Genomic DNA, 17,063 nt, shown 5'->3' with positions numbered 1-17,063 from the left:
AAAGTCATTTTTTTCAAGATTATTTAAAACCATAAATGCAAATATCAATTTAGATAGGTAAAAATAAATTTAAAGAAAGCCCTATTTTTTTAAAATAAATCATCAAATCCACCTTATAAAAACCTTTGCTATAATGTCAATACCTAATGGTCCTCTTTAACTGTTAAATCTGATTACATGTCTCAGGCTTATCTTATTGCATCTTTTTATCCATTTCCCCATATTCCTAAACATGGGTGATTTTCAAGATTCAGTCCTAGATCATCTTCTCTTATATTCTTAAGTATCCTCCTTGATGTTATCTGTTATCTGTTATTAGCTCCACTGCCAAATCTATGTACATGATTAATCGTTTTCTTGAACTCCAATTTTTAAATACCAGCTGCCCAATGGATTCTATCACTAAATGATCTGTTAGTGTGTCTAATTCAACTTGTCCAGAATGGAACTTAACATCTTACTAACTATATTAAAACTTTTTGATCAACTCCCTTATTTTTGCTGAGGGCTATGGTTTTTAAATGCCTTGATCTTGGGCTCTTTCCCCTCTAAGCTTTCAATCCCAAAAACCAATTAGAAACCATATCCTACCTATTCTACCTCAACATTAATTATTGTATTCACTTCTTTCACTCCTCTCACACCGCCAAGCCCTTCATTATATTTTCTTGCTTGAACTATTGTCTTAACAGAATTTCTAGCCTATTTGTTCTTTTTCCTCTCCAGTCTATCTTCCACACAGTTGTCAAATTCATCTCTCTAAAGAATTTGATCATGTCATTCCCCTGCTCCTTAACCTTCAGAAGTTCCCTTCAAAACTCTCAGAAGAACTTTTGAGACCCTTCCCCAACAGACTTCAACCTCCCTTTCTATTCCTTACATATGCTACCTCAAAGCCAACTGTTCTGGGCTCTTCCCCTGAGTATTTGTACAAATTGTTCCCTATGCCCTATGTACTTCCTCTTCATCTTAGCCTTTCATAATTATTATCTTCCTTTGATGTTCAATGCAGGAGCCATGTCCTCCATGAAGCTTTTCCTGAGTCCCACAGGTGTGTTAGTCCTCTTCAGGTTGCTTCCATACTATGTTGTATTTCTCCAAAAATAATGTAATCTTCCTTTACTATTAGGAATGTTTAACTTTTTATCTTCCTAATCCTAGAAACTAGCAGATTGCTTTGAATATAGAAGATCCTTAATATCTGTTGAATTCAAATTCAAATTCAAAATTTTAATTCTGACTGATAAAAGAAAATTAGTCAAATGCTTAAGTGAGACTGAAAATTTCCAAAAATATTTATCACTTTTTAACTTATACTATTGCCCACAAAATTAAAATCAACTATTCCAGTTTTATATAGCAATAGGTACAAATGTTTTTGTGATTGTCTTTGTTCTTGAATGAATTATCCCTAAGGGACAGCAAATAAAGGCTGAAAAAATGTCAAAGAATGAAGATTGTCCCAGAAAGACACAAAGAAAATCATAATTAGGAGATCTGTGGAGATAAGGTTTAAAAACCAGCCAACCAACCAACAGCTGGGTAGAAATCAAACTCTGACCATTATTATTTGTACCTATAAAATGGATTGTGGTACTTTGGACCTTGCCAACCTCTTCAGGCTGCTGTGAGAATGAAAGAAAAATGTTTGTGAATGCATTGTAAGCACTATGTAAATATAAAGTATTGCCGGTTATAGACTTGACCACAGGATTGATTTATGACAAACCTAAGCTAAGTTGATGATAGGAAAGCTCATGGTCATGTATTTAGTTGCAAGTTTTTCCTGAAGTTTACAACTTGAAAATACTTTCCAGAAATACAAAACTCTTTAGGAACAACAACACTAGTCTCTTGAGCTATATAAGAAATGCTGAAATTACCTATAGTGTTAAGTTAGATAAGAAAGATGTTATTAAACAAAATCACTATACTAAATAGAAAGATTGTAATTGACAGGTCTGCATAATAGGTGCTAATGCCTAAAGCTCATTTTAACAATCAAAAAGGGATAGAGTCAGAGTTGTTGCCACCATCCAAGCACAGGCATATTTGAAATAATAGGCTATGGTAGTTACTTTCTCTCAGGAAAACCGGCATTTCTAAATACAAAACATTATAATATTTCTTAGATAGTGAGAACATCATCATTTACTCATGTATCATATAAAAGATGGCAGGAAGGAAGATGATGGCAATAATAGTATCACTACCCTACATATATTTATAATACTCAGTAGTCAGAAGCAGCTAGGTGGCACCCTGGTACACAGAATGCTGGGCATGGAAAACATGAGTTTAAATCAATCCTCAGACATCTAATGACTGCATGACCTTAGGTAAGTCATTTAACCTTTTTGCCTAAATTTCCTCAAATGGAAAATGTAAATCATAATAGCATCTACTTCCCAGACCATATAGTAAGTATATAGAAATGGTAGTTATTATTTTATTATCTCTCTCCCAGATTGTTGTAAAAATGAAATAAGAATATATTTGTAAAGCACATCACCCACCACATAGGAGGTATCTGACAAGTCCCCTTTCCCTAAATTTATAATATGTCATGGTTCAGGAAAGGTAGCATGGAATAGTAGAGAGCTATCCTCAGAAGCTACTATACCCTAAGTTAAAGTCCTATCTCAGACACACTGGTTAAGTGACTCAATTTCTCTGTCCTCTTGACAACTCGCTAAAACTCTAAGACAAGACACTGTCCTCTTATTTGTGTGAAAGTTCCTCTCTACAATACCCCCTGCCACTATATTCCTCTTTCTTGATCACTAGCCTTGATCCCATAGCATTCATTATTATCAAGGTTGAAGTGAATATCAAATGAAATAATAGGCAAAGCACTCTATTCTTCATAAAACACTTTATAAAAAACTATTATTGGTATCAATTTCTTTTCTATTGACTCCCTCCTCCCAACTATAAACACACTCGGTTGATCCTTTTTCTAGAGAGGGGAAAAATATTCTCTTGCTTTGCCAATGCCTTAGGTTTCTTCTCTCCTCTTCCTCTTCCCTTTCTTCACTACCAAACTTCTAAAGAGTTTTCTACACTCACTACCTCTCACTTCTTCAACACCAATTCAATCCTCAGTCCCCTGAAATCTAATATTTGTATTCACCATTCCACTAAAACCACTCTTTCCAAGGTCCCCAATGATGTAGTTAACAAATTCAAGAGTCTTTTCTCATTTTTTTATCTTCCTTAACTTTCAACCAAACAAATATCTCTATGCCAGGTACTATGCTAGACCCTACAGATACAAATATAAACACTGAAATAATCTTTTTTTTTCCTTTATTTTATAATTATAAATTTTTTGACAGTATATATGTATGAGTAATTTTTTATAACATTATTCCTTGTATTCATTTTTCCAAATTATCCCCTCCCTCCCTCTACTCCCTCCCCTAGATGACAGGCAATCCCATACATTTTACATGTGTTACAGTATAACCTATATACAATATATGTGTGTAAATCCCATTTTCTTGTGGCACGTTAAGTATTAGATTCTGAAGGTATAAGTAACCTGGGTAGATAGACAGTAGTGCTAACAATTTACATTCACTTCCCAGAAACACTGAAATAATCTTGATTCATAAGGAAACAATCTTTACTCACTCTAACGGGAGAATCCAAAAGGTCATGCATAAGAATATCAATAATAAATAAAAAGAGAAAAAAATATACAAATCAGTACAAGGTAGCAGAGCAGCAGCTATCAGCTGAAGTAAAAAGGAAAGCTTCCTCTGGCTACTCTATGGAATGGCGATGAGGAGGAAAGGGGACAGCAAGCATAAAGGCACAGAAAGAAAAGATGAAATGTCACACAGGAAGACAAGAGAGAGAAGCCAATTTGGTCAGAGAGAAAGGTCACTGAAATTGGAAAAAAAACAAAAAGTCTGGAATAAGGCTATGCTTTAAAAGCTAGAGAGAAGCATTTATATTTGACTCTAGTGGGAACAGGAAGCCACAGCAGGTAACTGATTAGAGAAGTGACCTGGGCCATAATAACCTCCACTCTCTCCTCCTCATCTGGCCCACATGTTAACACCAAGCTATTCTTCCCAATATAGAAGAAGGGTCAGGTCAGCTCCTGCTCAGAAAGCTTCAATGGCTCCCCCCTGTCCATTACATAAATCTGTTTCCAGGCATATGTGCTTTTCATGGTAGAGTTCCAATCTACTTTTTCAGTTTTATTTCATCCCAATCCCTTTCAAGGACTTTACATTCCAAGCAAATTAGACCATGATTCTATTGTCCAGTTCTGTAGGGTCCCTGCCAAGCCCTTGTATACATCATTTCTCCAGAATGAAAAGGGTTCCTTCTGTATTTTTCACCTGTTGAAATATATGCCATATTTCAAAGGCCATTGTGGGTGTTACCACATCGTCAATAAAGTCTTCCCTTACTTTCTTTCTTCTCCTGACTCCTCAGTAGACGTGATCCTTCTTTTCCCAAATTCCTCATGCTATGTGCTATGTACTGTCCTATGTACTATTCTTACAACTTGTACCATAATTGTTGTTCTTCAGTCACGTCCAATGCTTTGGGAACCCATTTAGGGTTCTCTTGGCAAGGACATTGGTGTGTTTTGTTATTTCCTTCTCCAGTTCATTTTATAGATGAGGACACTGAGGCAAAAAGGATTAAGTTTCTCGCCCAGGGTCACACAGCTAGTGTTTAAGGACAGATATGAACTCAGGTCTTCCTAAGTCCAGGGCCCTTGATCTGTCCACTTCAACACCTAGCTAGTTGTCCATGCATAATAATTACTTGTGTATATATTTTGTTCTAAACTGAACTGTAAGCTTCTTGAGAATAAAATAAATGAAAACAGAAACATCCGTGGTTATCATCTTTTTATTCTTAGAAGGGATCAAACTCAGTGCCTTGTACAAAACAGATAATAAATGCTTGTTGAATTACATTAAATAAAATAGCTATAGCCACTCTTCAGAAAATGAAAGACTTCAATATTCACAACATAAAATACCTTTTAAAGAGTAAGGTAACTGCTTATCAATGATTTCCATTTACATTTAGAAGAGGAAATGTAGGTACAGAAAAGTTAAGTGACATGCCCAAGCTCATAGGACTAGTAAGTGTCTGAAAGTCAAATCTGAACTCAGGGATTCTCAACTCAAGGTCAGGCACTAACCCACTGTGGCTGTCTGTCCATCTATTTCATTATTCATAAGGTAACCTCCTCACAATGGCTAAATTAGAACTTCCCTCAAGTTTTTCCTGAAAAGTTTGTTTTATTTTTCCTTCTGTTATTTTTATTATTTGGCAGAGGTATGATCATCACTTTTCAATTGTTGACCAAAAAGCGCCTTCACTCTAATACTGGCAAGCAAAGGTTTGGTCACCTGCTATGTGGGAAGCTATGTTCCTAGGTGTTGGCCTTTCAGGGGCTGTCAGGCAGCTCCTGGGGTCTATGTCATCATTTGTGTTACTTACAGTTCTTGTGATCTTGGGCCAAGATCCCAGTCTTCTCACTGCACCGAAGACTCAGAGCTGGAATAGACGTGGGCAGTGACCAAGCCTCACTCTTGATTCTCATTTTACTGAAGAGCAAAATGAGGTCTAAAGAGGCCAAGAGACTTGTCTGAGATCTCAGAGAGTAAGTGGGAGAGTCAGGATCTGAACTGAAGTCATCAGTCTCCAAACAAGCATGCTGCCCAGGTCACCACTTACTCAATCAGTTCTTCATCCTTAAGTGAGGGAGATACCATTCACCTACACCAATTATTTCATACAGAAAATGCCTAGCACTGTATAAGTGTAGACTGTTTTTATTATGAACTGCAAATGCAATTCAAAGTACAATTTTAAAAGTTAAGCTAAAAAATTATTTTGCAGAGTGACAATTTTAAGCATTCAAGATATCCTCTCATCCCCTGCAAAGGTCAAATGTACATCAAATTCTGGTCTTAATACCTAAAACTGTAGTAGCAAAATTATTAACTTAAGAATCTGAAATATCTTCTGAAGGCTTTCTTTGACATGACCATACAACTGACTTCAAAAGTTACTTTTTTTGGATCTGTCTACATTTCTAATGATGTTTCTCCATCTCCTTAGTCAAAACAGTTAGCAAACTTTTAGTAACTGAAGCAACTGAAATTTGGTCAATAAAGTTAATATGTCATCCTACAATGTATCAAAAGAAAATATTATGGCAGAATACTTGTCATGTTTCAACACAAGTTCTGAAATTGTGTTAAAGATACCTGATAGAACAATACACTATGAAATCATTAACACCAAAAACCTATTTTTAAAACTGATTTGTTCTCTATTAAAAAAAAAAAAAAGTTTGTACATACCCTTTGATCCTGCAGTCTCTGAGTCTGTATCTCAAAGAGATCATAAAAAAGGGGAAAAGGACCCACAAATGTTTCCTACAAGAAACTGGAAACTGAGTTAATATCCCTCAGTTGGGGAATGGCTGAATAAGTTACGGTATATGAATTAATGGAACCTTACTGTTCTCTACAAAAAAAAAAAAAAAAAAAAAAAAAAGATGAGCTAGATAATTTCAGGAAAGCCTGGAAAGACCTACATGAAGTGATGCGGAGTGAAGTGGGCAGAACTAAGAGAACATTGTACACAGCAACAACAAGATTATGTGATGATCAACTGTGATTGAGTTGGCTTTTTTCAACAAGGAGGTGACTCAAGACAATTGCTTGACTTGGAATAGAAAATGTCATCTGCATCTAAAGAGGGAACTATGGAGACAATACAGATCAAAGCATACTACTTTCACTTTTGTTGTTGTTTGCTTGTTTTTTTTTTTTCTTTCACCTTTTGATCTGATTTTTTCTTGTGTAGCATGATGAATATGAAAATATATTTAGAAGAATTACATGTGTTTAACTTATATTGGATTGCTTGTCTATGGGAGGGGAAAATTTTGGAACACAAGATTACAAAGGTAAATGTTGAAATATTTGTAAATTTGGAAAAATAAAGTTATTAAAAACAGAAACATTAAAAAAAACTAGTTTGAATCATTGCTTTATCATAGCTACATGCCAGGAAAATCAAATGTCTAAGCAAGTCAATGAATACTTTAATTTCAAAAATGCAAAATAGATCTAGTTCTAAAACTGGATAATATCACACTGAGAAGTCAACATCAACTGCTGTCAGAATTTTACAAATTAGGCTAATAAAATGAAAATTTCATAATTTGATTCTCTACAATGTTCATTAACAGTAAACCATATCTTTTACAACAAAGGATCCAAACCAGTCAACTTATGATTTTGGAATAAAAGGATCAATAGGATGAGCTTCTCTGGAAAAATCTAATGTAATTTTTTTAGGATATCAAATTTAGTAACAAGGAAAGAAGTAACCTTACTTTAAAAGAAAAAAAAAAAAAACTTTCTTTGCCATCCTTTTCCATGTCCCCAGTCTATCAGAGTTTAGCATGCCCTGTATCTAATTCAATCACACTACCACCTTCCAGTCATCTCTGAGATACTCAAAATCCTGAAATTGATCCATTTTAGAAAACGAATTTAATTCATTTGATTAAAACTATAAAATATAGTTAAATATTTCCCTACTCTCTTCACAGGTTTTGCAAAAGATATCCATAGCATAAAAATAAATAACTCGTAAATGTTTGATGAACACCAGTTCTTGATTGCAACAAACTTGACTTAAAGAAAAAGAAGTTGTGATAGAAAAATTATTTTGCAAAAGATATCTACAGCATAAAACAACTGACTGATAAATGAATGAATGAATCTAGTACAATGCACATAACACCAGTATCAAATGCAACAAACTTGACTTAAAGAAGTTGTAATAGAACAAATTAGCTAACAAAAGGTAATTTGGAGGGGTAGAGAGAAGAGGGAAGAGAAGATCCCTAAGATGATTAATGATGGTGAAGAGCCCCTGGAAAAGCAACACTAAGTGAATATGGTACACTGTTTCCCACCCTAATGCCTAGAATCAGTGGACTTCTTTTCTGTCAGCTGCATGAAGGAAATGACCCTAGTCTGAACTCAAAGCTGAACAAGTAAGTGAAATGCCTTTGAATTATTGATCTGCCGTGGGAACCAGGTCCCTTCAGATCTGCCTTTTTTCCATGGACTCTCCACAGCAAATCCTCCAAGTCTAGTTGGAGTTTGGGCCTTTCAGAACTAGGGGAACATGGGAATGTTTTCCAGTTCGCTCCACTCCGTCCCTTGCCCATCTCACCTAAGCTGTTGACATCTCTTAAGAGCTGCTTTTAATCATCTTACCCTGATGGATGGAGGAGGAACCACAGTGGATTAATTTCTGTAAAAATAGCTATCCCCTGTGAGCTGCAAAATGTATGCAAGACTCAGATCTTTCTGCAGGTCTTTAAGTGAGGGGAAGTCGTCTTCCCACATCCCCTTTTTCAAGGGTAAAGGCACCATGAAATGGTTGGTATTTAGGATTCAAAACAGCTCCCTGGGGTTCCCCACCCCATACTCCAAGAAGAGCTTCTAAAGTTCATCTACCCGGGGCAGCATCCCCAAGGAGAATCTCCTAGCCACGGCCCTCTTTCCTATCCGGCTCTTAGCAAGATTTGGGATTCAAGATAAACAAACATCCAGCAGAGCTCTTTCTCTCCAATCCTTCCCCCCATTCCCAATTGAATTAAAGCTATCACCAACACCAGGCAGCTTCATAAAAGGTCTTTAAGTACTAGGGGAAAGCAGTCGCCTTTTTCAGGGATAGGGACCCTGAAGACGATTTGGGATTCAAAATACACCCAGGGCTCCGGCTTTCACTTTGTTTTTCTTTTGGTTTCCTTATTCGGTCTCCTCCCACACATCCCGTACTCGGGGTAGCATCCTCAGAGGAAAGGTAGGGTTTGCCGAGTCTCGGCAGCACCTAGCGCGCGCAGTCAGCCAACAGGTGATTCCTGAGCACCTACTTAGTGCTGGGCTCCCAGATACAAAGAAAACAATTCCTGCTCTCGCGAAGCTCCCGATGTAATGGCGGGAGCAGACCCCACGCAAACCACAGGGTACACACGACGCAGACGGGATAAATGGGAGGTCATCTGGAAAAGAGCATTACCTTCAAGAGACTCGGGGAAGGGAAGATTGGAGCGGAGCCCTCGGAAGCGGGAGGTGCTTCACAAATACTGAGCACCACCACGTCCGCTAAGCTTTCAGCCTGAAACTTTACTCTGCCAGTGGAAGACCGCACTGAGACTTTGGGGACACCCTCCATTATTCAATACCAGAAATTAAGGGCATACAACTGCTCTAAGATTTGGGGGACACCTCATATCGGTCAGTTCCCGAAGGGCTTAAGACTGCACCAAGACTTTGGGGAACACTGCATTTAGCCACGAAATTAATCCACAAAATGAAGCGTTCATGACTGCACTGAGACTTCTGGGACAGTATAGATCAATACCCAAAATGCAGGGTTTACAACCGCACTAGGACTTCTGGGACATCCTGGAAATCCAGACAGCACCAGTGTTGGAGGACAACTGGTATTTCTCAAAAGCAGACGCTGAGGGCTTTCCAGTGCACTGACTTCTGGGACACCTTGTATTGCTCAATGCCTGAAGTTATGACCGCACTGAGACTTTGGGGACACTGCATAAGACCGCACGAAGATTTTGCTCATCCCCGGTTTGATCCAATACTCGAAATCTCGGGCCTTTGGGGACACGCCGCACAGATCGATAGCTGAAGTTCGGAGCTCGAAGCTGCACTGAGACTTGGGGGACAACTTGGCTCGGCCACGCACGGATTACCTCCGCGGCCCCGGCACTCGGGGGGCACCGAGACTTCGCCGCCCCCCCCCCCCCGCCCACAAGCCCCCGCTCCCGAGATGGGCGGGGGGACTCAGCGGCAGCATCTTCGGGGCCAACCACCCGCGCAGGGAGAAAGTTTCCAAGTCTCCCCGGTTCCCCCCGCCCCCGCCCCCCGGCCTCCAGGCTCGAGCGCCGAAGGTGGGGAGGGGGCGGGGGCGGAAGGGGGGCTCCTTCCTCCCCCGCCCGGCTCTCCCCTCCCCCTCCGCCGAGGCCGAGAACAATGCCGAGGCCCGGCCCGGCCCCCCCACAAAGGCTCCCGCCGCCCGCCCGCCCCGGCGCGACTCACCACCCAGGTCAGGCCGCCGCCGGCTGCTCCCCCGCCGGCCCCGCCGCCTCCGGGCTCCCCCGGCTCCTCCGGCCGCCGCCGCCGTCGCGCCGCCGCCGCCGGACTTGGCCATGGTGGGCGCTGCTCGCAGGCCCGGGGTTGCTGCCGCTGCTGCTGGTCCGCGCGAGGCCCGAGCCCGGACCGGGGCTGCAGCCGCCTGTGCCGCCTGTGTCGCCTGTGCCGCCTGCGTCGCTCGCCCGCTCGCCCGCTGCCTACCCGCGCAGCGGCCCGGGCCCCATGGCACACTCGCTCACACTTGCTCACACCCGCGCACACTCGCCTCCCCTCCCCCTGCACACGCGCACGCGCGCTCGCGAGGCGCGCCGGGCCTCCCCTCGGCTCGCTCGGCTCGCGCGGCCCAGGAGGCCGAGGCTGAGGAGGCGGCTCCGGCCGGGCCTACCGCGGCGGCGGCGGCCGAGGAGGCCGAGGCTGCGAGCGCGAGGCGCGAGAGAAAGGAGCGGCGAGCGCGAGCAGCCACGACCCTTCAGCGTCCCTCGGCCGCGCAGACAATAAGCAAGGCCGCCGCGTCCGGCATCACACGGCGCTGCCACGCTCGCGTTCACTCACACACTCACTCACACACACTCACACACTCACTCACACTCTCCCACCGAGAGGGAGGACAGCTCGCGCAGCCCGCCCCGCCCTCCTGTCCATCAACACCCCTCCGCCCAATCGGTGGCTCACCGCCGCGGCCCTGGAACCAATCGGAAAAGCTGAGCCACCCCCGGGGGGCGGGACTCCGGCTGGCGACGTCATTGCGGCTAGCAACCGAGGGGAAGGGTTGGAGAGGGAGGCTTTTTTTTTGTTTTTGAGTTGGAAGGCTGGAGAGCCGGGCTGTCACGGGGCGTGGGAGGGCAAGAGACCCTGGGAAGGGCTCACAAGGGGGGTGGGCGCTGGAGGTTCGCCCTTCCTCAGCCCAGCGAGGTGGTTATTTCCCCAAATCGCCGGTGCATCTGAGCACGGAGCGTGTGTGGGGTGTGTGTATGTGCGTGTGTGTAAGTGAATGCATTCTAAAAACCGGAGTGAGCCAGAGGCTTGGGGGTCCCAGAGGAAAACTATTTTTAAAAGGCGGCTGGCACCGTGGGGATGGAAGCTGGCGCTCCTCTCCTAGCGGCCTCGCACGTCCGAAAGGCGAGATAACGCATTTATTAAGCGCTTAGTGTGTGCCCAATACTGCGGAGGATGGAACGCCTAATCTCGAGATGAACATCCGGGGCTCCGGCCGGGGTCCCAGCAGTCAAAGCAGATCCCTCCTTTCTCCTGTAATCTCCTTGCCCTCAGTTTACCTCCGCGCCGCGCGGCCGCAGAACCTCCGCTCTCCCTTCTCCCGCCCCTGCCAGGGAGCGTTCCGAGAAAGACGCCTCCAGTGGAACTTTAAAGAGTGGGAGCCCGCTCCCCGGGGAGCTTTCTAAGAAATGGGAATCAGCCACGCGAAGCCGCGGCGTTCCACGGCCCGCGGCGCACGGAGCATTGGACCCACGCGGCCCGTCTGCGGGCGTCCAGGAACGGGGGGAGGGGAAGATGGTACAGACCAATAAAGACCCCCCCCTTCATCCCCATCCCTTGCTTCCCACCTGGCCGGAGGGCCGGTGGAACCCGAGGGGAGCAAGGCGAGGGAAAGGAGCGGTTCGGAAGGTTCTGAAAACTGGCCCCCATGACGTCATAGACAAGGTGCTCTTCGGAACTCGGGGCTCGTCTGCGCTTTGTCTTAGAGTTTTGGAACCCTGTTCTTCGTGATTTCTGAATACCAAATGGGGGAGGGGAAATAGGACTTTATCAGTTCTTAGAGATTAGAAGTCATTGGGTCTGGGGGGAGGGGGGGTCGTAGTCTATATCCCCAAAGCCATTTGTGGTTGTATTATTGAGAATTTAGAACCCTAAGCAGGCAAATATATTTATTAATTGCATGACTCCTCCCTAATGATTTTTTAAAGTAAGGTAGCCAAAAAATCGAGGCAGAAAACTAAGTATTGCCATTCTATCTCGATCCCCTCTTTCCTGACCCCATTGTAGCTTTACACTTTGTATTCTTAAAGAAAACATTTTTCAAAGGGCAAAGAGAATTAACAAAGTTCACCCTTCCGTTTGTTTTACATGTATACCATGGCCAGGAAGATACTCTCCAGCACACTCCTTGGGGCCACGGAGGAGAAAGAAAGGGAATCTGGTGAATTTTAATTGTTTCTTTCTTACAACAGTCATTCCCGAGGGCTGCACAAGTGTATTTAACCCCGGGTGATCTCATTCGGACTTGAGATCCATTAAGAACGGTAGGGACAGCGAGTAAAGCACTGGACCGGAAGTCCGAGGCCTAATTGGGCCTAGGATCCTTTATCCTGGACAAGCCACCTCACAGCTGTTTTTCCGTGTCCTTGAGGATAAAATGGGGTTATAATAAGACCTTCCTCCCAGGGCTGTTACCAGGATCAAATGAGATTATATTTGTAAAGCACTACATACAATGGCTCTTATTAGAACAGGAATTATAAACCCAATGTTACTAATGAAGAAAATGAACCTCAAAGAGATCAAGTAGCTTAGTTTAGTCACAGAAAGGATGAGGGATTTGAATCCAGAACCTTCTCTCCTGGTTCCAAGTCCAACACTGCCCACATTGCCGCGTAAACGGGGATAACAATTCAATTAACTACCTAATGAACTCACCCACTAAAAACCAGATTTATAGGAAGAATGATGAATTCATGGTCCCATATGTAGGCGCTCCTTGTAATGATGAGAGCTTCTTCAGCCTGCATATTTTCTGTTCTTTGTATCTATGTCCATACCTCCCATAATTCAGGTGCAAACAATATATTTATACACACAGACTATACAATTTTAAACAGGAGAAATTGTATTACAAGCCTCATTCCTATAACTGTTCTGTAAGAAATGACCGGCAGGATGATTTCAGAGAGGCCTGGAGAGACTGACATGAACTGATGCTGAGTGAAGTGAGCAGGACCAGGAGATCGTTGTATACTTCAACAACAATACTGTATGATGATCAGTTCTGATAGACTGGCCCTCTTCAACAATGAGATGAACCAAATCAGTTCCAATAGAGCAGTAATGAACTGAACCAGCTACACCCAGGAAAGAATTCTGGGAGACGACTATGAACCACGACATAGAATTCCCAATCCCTCTATTTTTGTCCGCCTGCATTTTGGATTTCCTTCACAGGCTAATTGTACACTGTTTCAAAGTCCGATTCCTTTTTATACAGCAAAACAACTGTTTGGATATGTATTTATGTGTATATATATATATATATATGTAATATAAATATATATAATATATTGTATTTAATTTATACTCTAACATATTTAACAGGTATTGGTCAACCTGCCATGGGGGAGGGGGGAAGGAGGGGAAAAATTAGAACAAAAGGTTTGGTAGTTGTCAATGTTGTAAAATCACCCATGCATATATCTGGTAAATACAAACTATTAAAAAAAAAAAAAAAACACCTCATTCCTCCTGTAAATTACTCCACTGCAAAACTTGTCTTCTATTGAATTCAGTTGGACACTCAAAGCATTTGTACCCTCTGAGATCTTCATTAACAAGGTAACTTCTGCAATGACTATCACATCATAAAAATTTCTTTAGCAGAATGTTTATTTTTTGTCATATTTCTGAATGTTTTAATGAATATTAAGGCTTTATTCTCAAACTAAAAAACAGCAAGCCAATTCTACAAATCTGAAAAAGAATTACCTTTCTGCTGTATTCCCTGCCCCCAATTCTTATTTATGTAACAAAATTTTGGAGATGATTTCCATTATACTACTGCCATATGAGAAGATAGCAAATCCAGATTATTTGGGGGGGGGAAGTGGAAGCAGGAATCTGATACATGTTAAATTATCAGCTAAAATTTGAGATTTGATTTAAGTTTTTAAAAATAATTTTTTGTCAAGAATGTGGCTACTTAGGGGTAGCTAAATGGCGCAATGGATAGAGCATCAGCCCTGGAGTCAGGAGGCCCCAAGTTCAAATTTGACTTCAGACCCTTAACACTTCCTAGCTGTGTGAGCCTGGACAAGTCACTGAATCCCAATTGCCTGGAATGGGGTGGGCAGAGAGAATTTGGTTGTTCTGAGAAGTCTTTCTTATAGTGCCCCCAAAGTTAGTGAATCTGAGTAAGTGAATACATCCAAATCCTACCTCCTGACCCTGCATACTAACTACTCAACAAATGGGCATCTAACCTTTGCCTGAAGACCTCAAAGAAAAGAAATTTCACTAGTGTACCACCTTCTCTCCTGGCTCCCGAGTTTCTCCTTCCATCTATTTTAGGGATGGTTCTTATAAAACTGTCCAAATCCTGCCTCAGACATTTGTCAGGTGTGCATTCTGGACAACTTACTCAACCTATCTCATCTTCCTCATCTATATGGAGAGAATAATAATATCCATCTCATAGCTTTTGTGGGAGCAAAGGAGATACTATGAGTAAACTCCTTTGCAAATTTTATAAGCGCTAACTAATATTGTAACCATCCTGAGGCCTGGCTTCTACATCAATGTCTCGTAAATGTGGGGTGTTTGCTAAAGCCAGAAACACAGATCCTTTGGTAGCCCCAATACTGATTGCTGTTACAGATAGACTGATATGATTAGCTCACTTCTTAGTGTATGTTATGAATTTTGCCATAGTAGAATGATAGGAATTTAATTGCTGTTGTATGGATCTCCTAACAATGAAATGGACTTCGGCACATAGGACTCAGAAGACATTTATTAAGTGCCCACTGTATATATGGCCTAGTGCTAAAGACAATACAGAGTTTAGCTGAGACAGGTCCTTGTGCTCCAGGAAGGAGACTGGAGCACTGTTAGGATGATGTAACAAATATTCAAATGACTATAACAAAGAACAATGCTTGATAAATACATGAGAGGTGTGTGTACAGCATCTTAAGTGATAGGGAAAGGGAATAAAATATAAGATAAAAATATAAACTGAGGGGCATCAAGGAATAAGAGGTGATGTCTGAAGTGAACTTTGAAGGATAAATAGGGATTCAGGAAGGAGTAGGAAGGGGAGGGAGTATTCCAAACATACAAATCAGCTTCTTATTGTTGTTGGGTCACCTGAGGTGTGTCTGACCCATTATGGCTCCGTTTGGGGTTTTCTTGGCAATGATCCAGAATGGCTTTGCTGTTTCCTTTTCCAGCCCATTTTACAAATGAGGAAACTGAGGTAAATAGGGTGAAATGACTTGCCCAAGGTCACACAGCTAGTAAGTGCTAAGACCAGATCTGAATTCAGAAGATGTCTCCCTGACTCCAGACCCAGTGCTCTATCCACTCAAACCCCGCTTGAGATTAACTTGAGCAAAGGTATGAGTGGAAAATTAAATCAGATCAGAGATAGAGAAAGATATGGCAGTTATCTTCCTGGTCCCCAAGATGTGTGTGTGTGTGGGGGGGGGGAATGACCAAAGCAGGAAATATAGCTTGTGCAATGTTACCTGAAAGGAAAGATAGCGGTGGATTCAGGGGGCTAGTGTGTAGGCAGTAAGAGAGGAAGTGTACTTCTTTAAATCACAATACTTGGAAGCAAAGACTAGTCACCTGACTCTCAATACAGTGGGACATTCATGGAAGTGTGTCTTATTGAGAGTCATAAGTGTATTCTAGAATTCTGGAAAGATGTCAAGGCTAAAAGTCTAAGGCTTAGATATCACCATTAAAACCATGGAAATGAATGAGACTTTTAAGGGAGATAATGGACAAAAAGGAAAGAAAAAAAAAAAAAAAAAAAGGCCAAGGATAGAGTTCTGAATGTATACCAAGAGATCTAGAGGAAGCACACTGGGTGCGGGTTCAAATCCTGCCAGAGATACTGGTAGGAACTCTGAGGAAATCACTTGGCCTCTCAGTGTTTCAGGCAATTCTCTCAGACTATAAGTTACAGAGAAAGTGCCACTTTGTTTTGGTAGAGGGAGCTCCCTCATTTGGGTGTTACCTAGATCAGTGAAATCTCAGGCCCAGTTGCTGTCCCTGACACTTATATCTCATTCTATTTTAATTATTATTTATTATCATTTCTAGCATTTAGCCTGACACATGGAGCTACTTAGTAAATGCTGGAGGACTTCCCTTGCTATGTAAAGGTAGAGAGACCCATTGAGTGAAGCAAGTAAATGACCCATCCTATTTCAATAAATGTTGATATTGAGCCTTGACCTATTATCAGGTGAAAACCACTTAGCCCTAATACATATCAAGTGAGGACATATCTTAATTATTCACTGAATGTGAAGAGGCCTGGATGCTTCCTTGAATCATAGAAATTTAAATCCATGGAAACAGCAAGTCAGTCCAAGAGGGTGAGAGGCTTGGAGAGATCAAGCTTCCAGAGGAGAAGCTAGTTCAGGAGCAAAAAGAGATTCCTCCAAGAGAGGAAATAGTGAGTCCATTAACAACTAACCTGGAAAAAAACCCAGTGAAAGGAGAAAGTGAAAGTAGAAATCCCAAGGGCCTTTAGCTTTTCAAGCCCCTCAGAAGGGAGCCAGCTGAAGATTGAGGAAGTTCCTAGCCTAGGTCTGCTCGTTCCCTGACTTCCCTTCTCATGTCTGTCTATCAACAGATACTGTAATAAGTTTGTATTTCTTTATCTAGATGTTACCAGTAACTTGCATTCTGCCACACAAAGGAGCTGGTGGTTAGGGAGGATTAAAGGCAAATGAAGGCAGAGAGCCCAGCTCTGCCTAAAAGTTAAAGAGTTTTCCTAACTTGGGACTGGAGTGATTGTGATCATGTTCCTAAATTTTCTTTTCATGTGAGTTCCCTAAGTGACAAAAGGGAATCACATGGATCTTAAGGGTCATTATATTGCTGCTGGGCTTAAAATGAATACTCAATGCATTGCCT

General features: G+C 42.1%; 1 protein-coding gene across 1 annotated transcript in view; it reads right to left on the bottom strand.

Moving 5' to 3' along the window:
* The window catches only part of TOP2B (DNA topoisomerase II beta), a 77,791-nt gene extending 66,860 nt beyond the window's left edge, over positions 1-10,931 (bottom strand). Inside the window, exons 1-2 of the mRNA XM_074269523.1 lie at positions 10,860-10,931; positions 10,134-10,568 (exon numbers count right to left, since the gene is read on the bottom strand). Coding sequence (XP_074125624.1) covers positions 10,134-10,568; positions 10,860-10,931 — 507 coding nt within the window. The remainder of the gene's footprint in view (positions 1-10,133; positions 10,569-10,859) is intronic.
* Positions 10,932-17,063: the final 6,132 nt, after the last annotated feature.

The sequence above is a fragment of the Sminthopsis crassicaudata genome, chromosome 5 (genome assembly GCF_048593235.1).
Source record: "Sminthopsis crassicaudata isolate SCR6 chromosome 5, ASM4859323v1, whole genome shotgun sequence".
Classification (NCBI taxonomy): Eukaryota; Metazoa; Chordata; class Mammalia; order Dasyuromorphia; family Dasyuridae; genus Sminthopsis; species Sminthopsis crassicaudata.
Note: the sequence above shows the minus strand (reverse complement) of the source record. Positions and strands in the feature narration are given on the sequence as shown.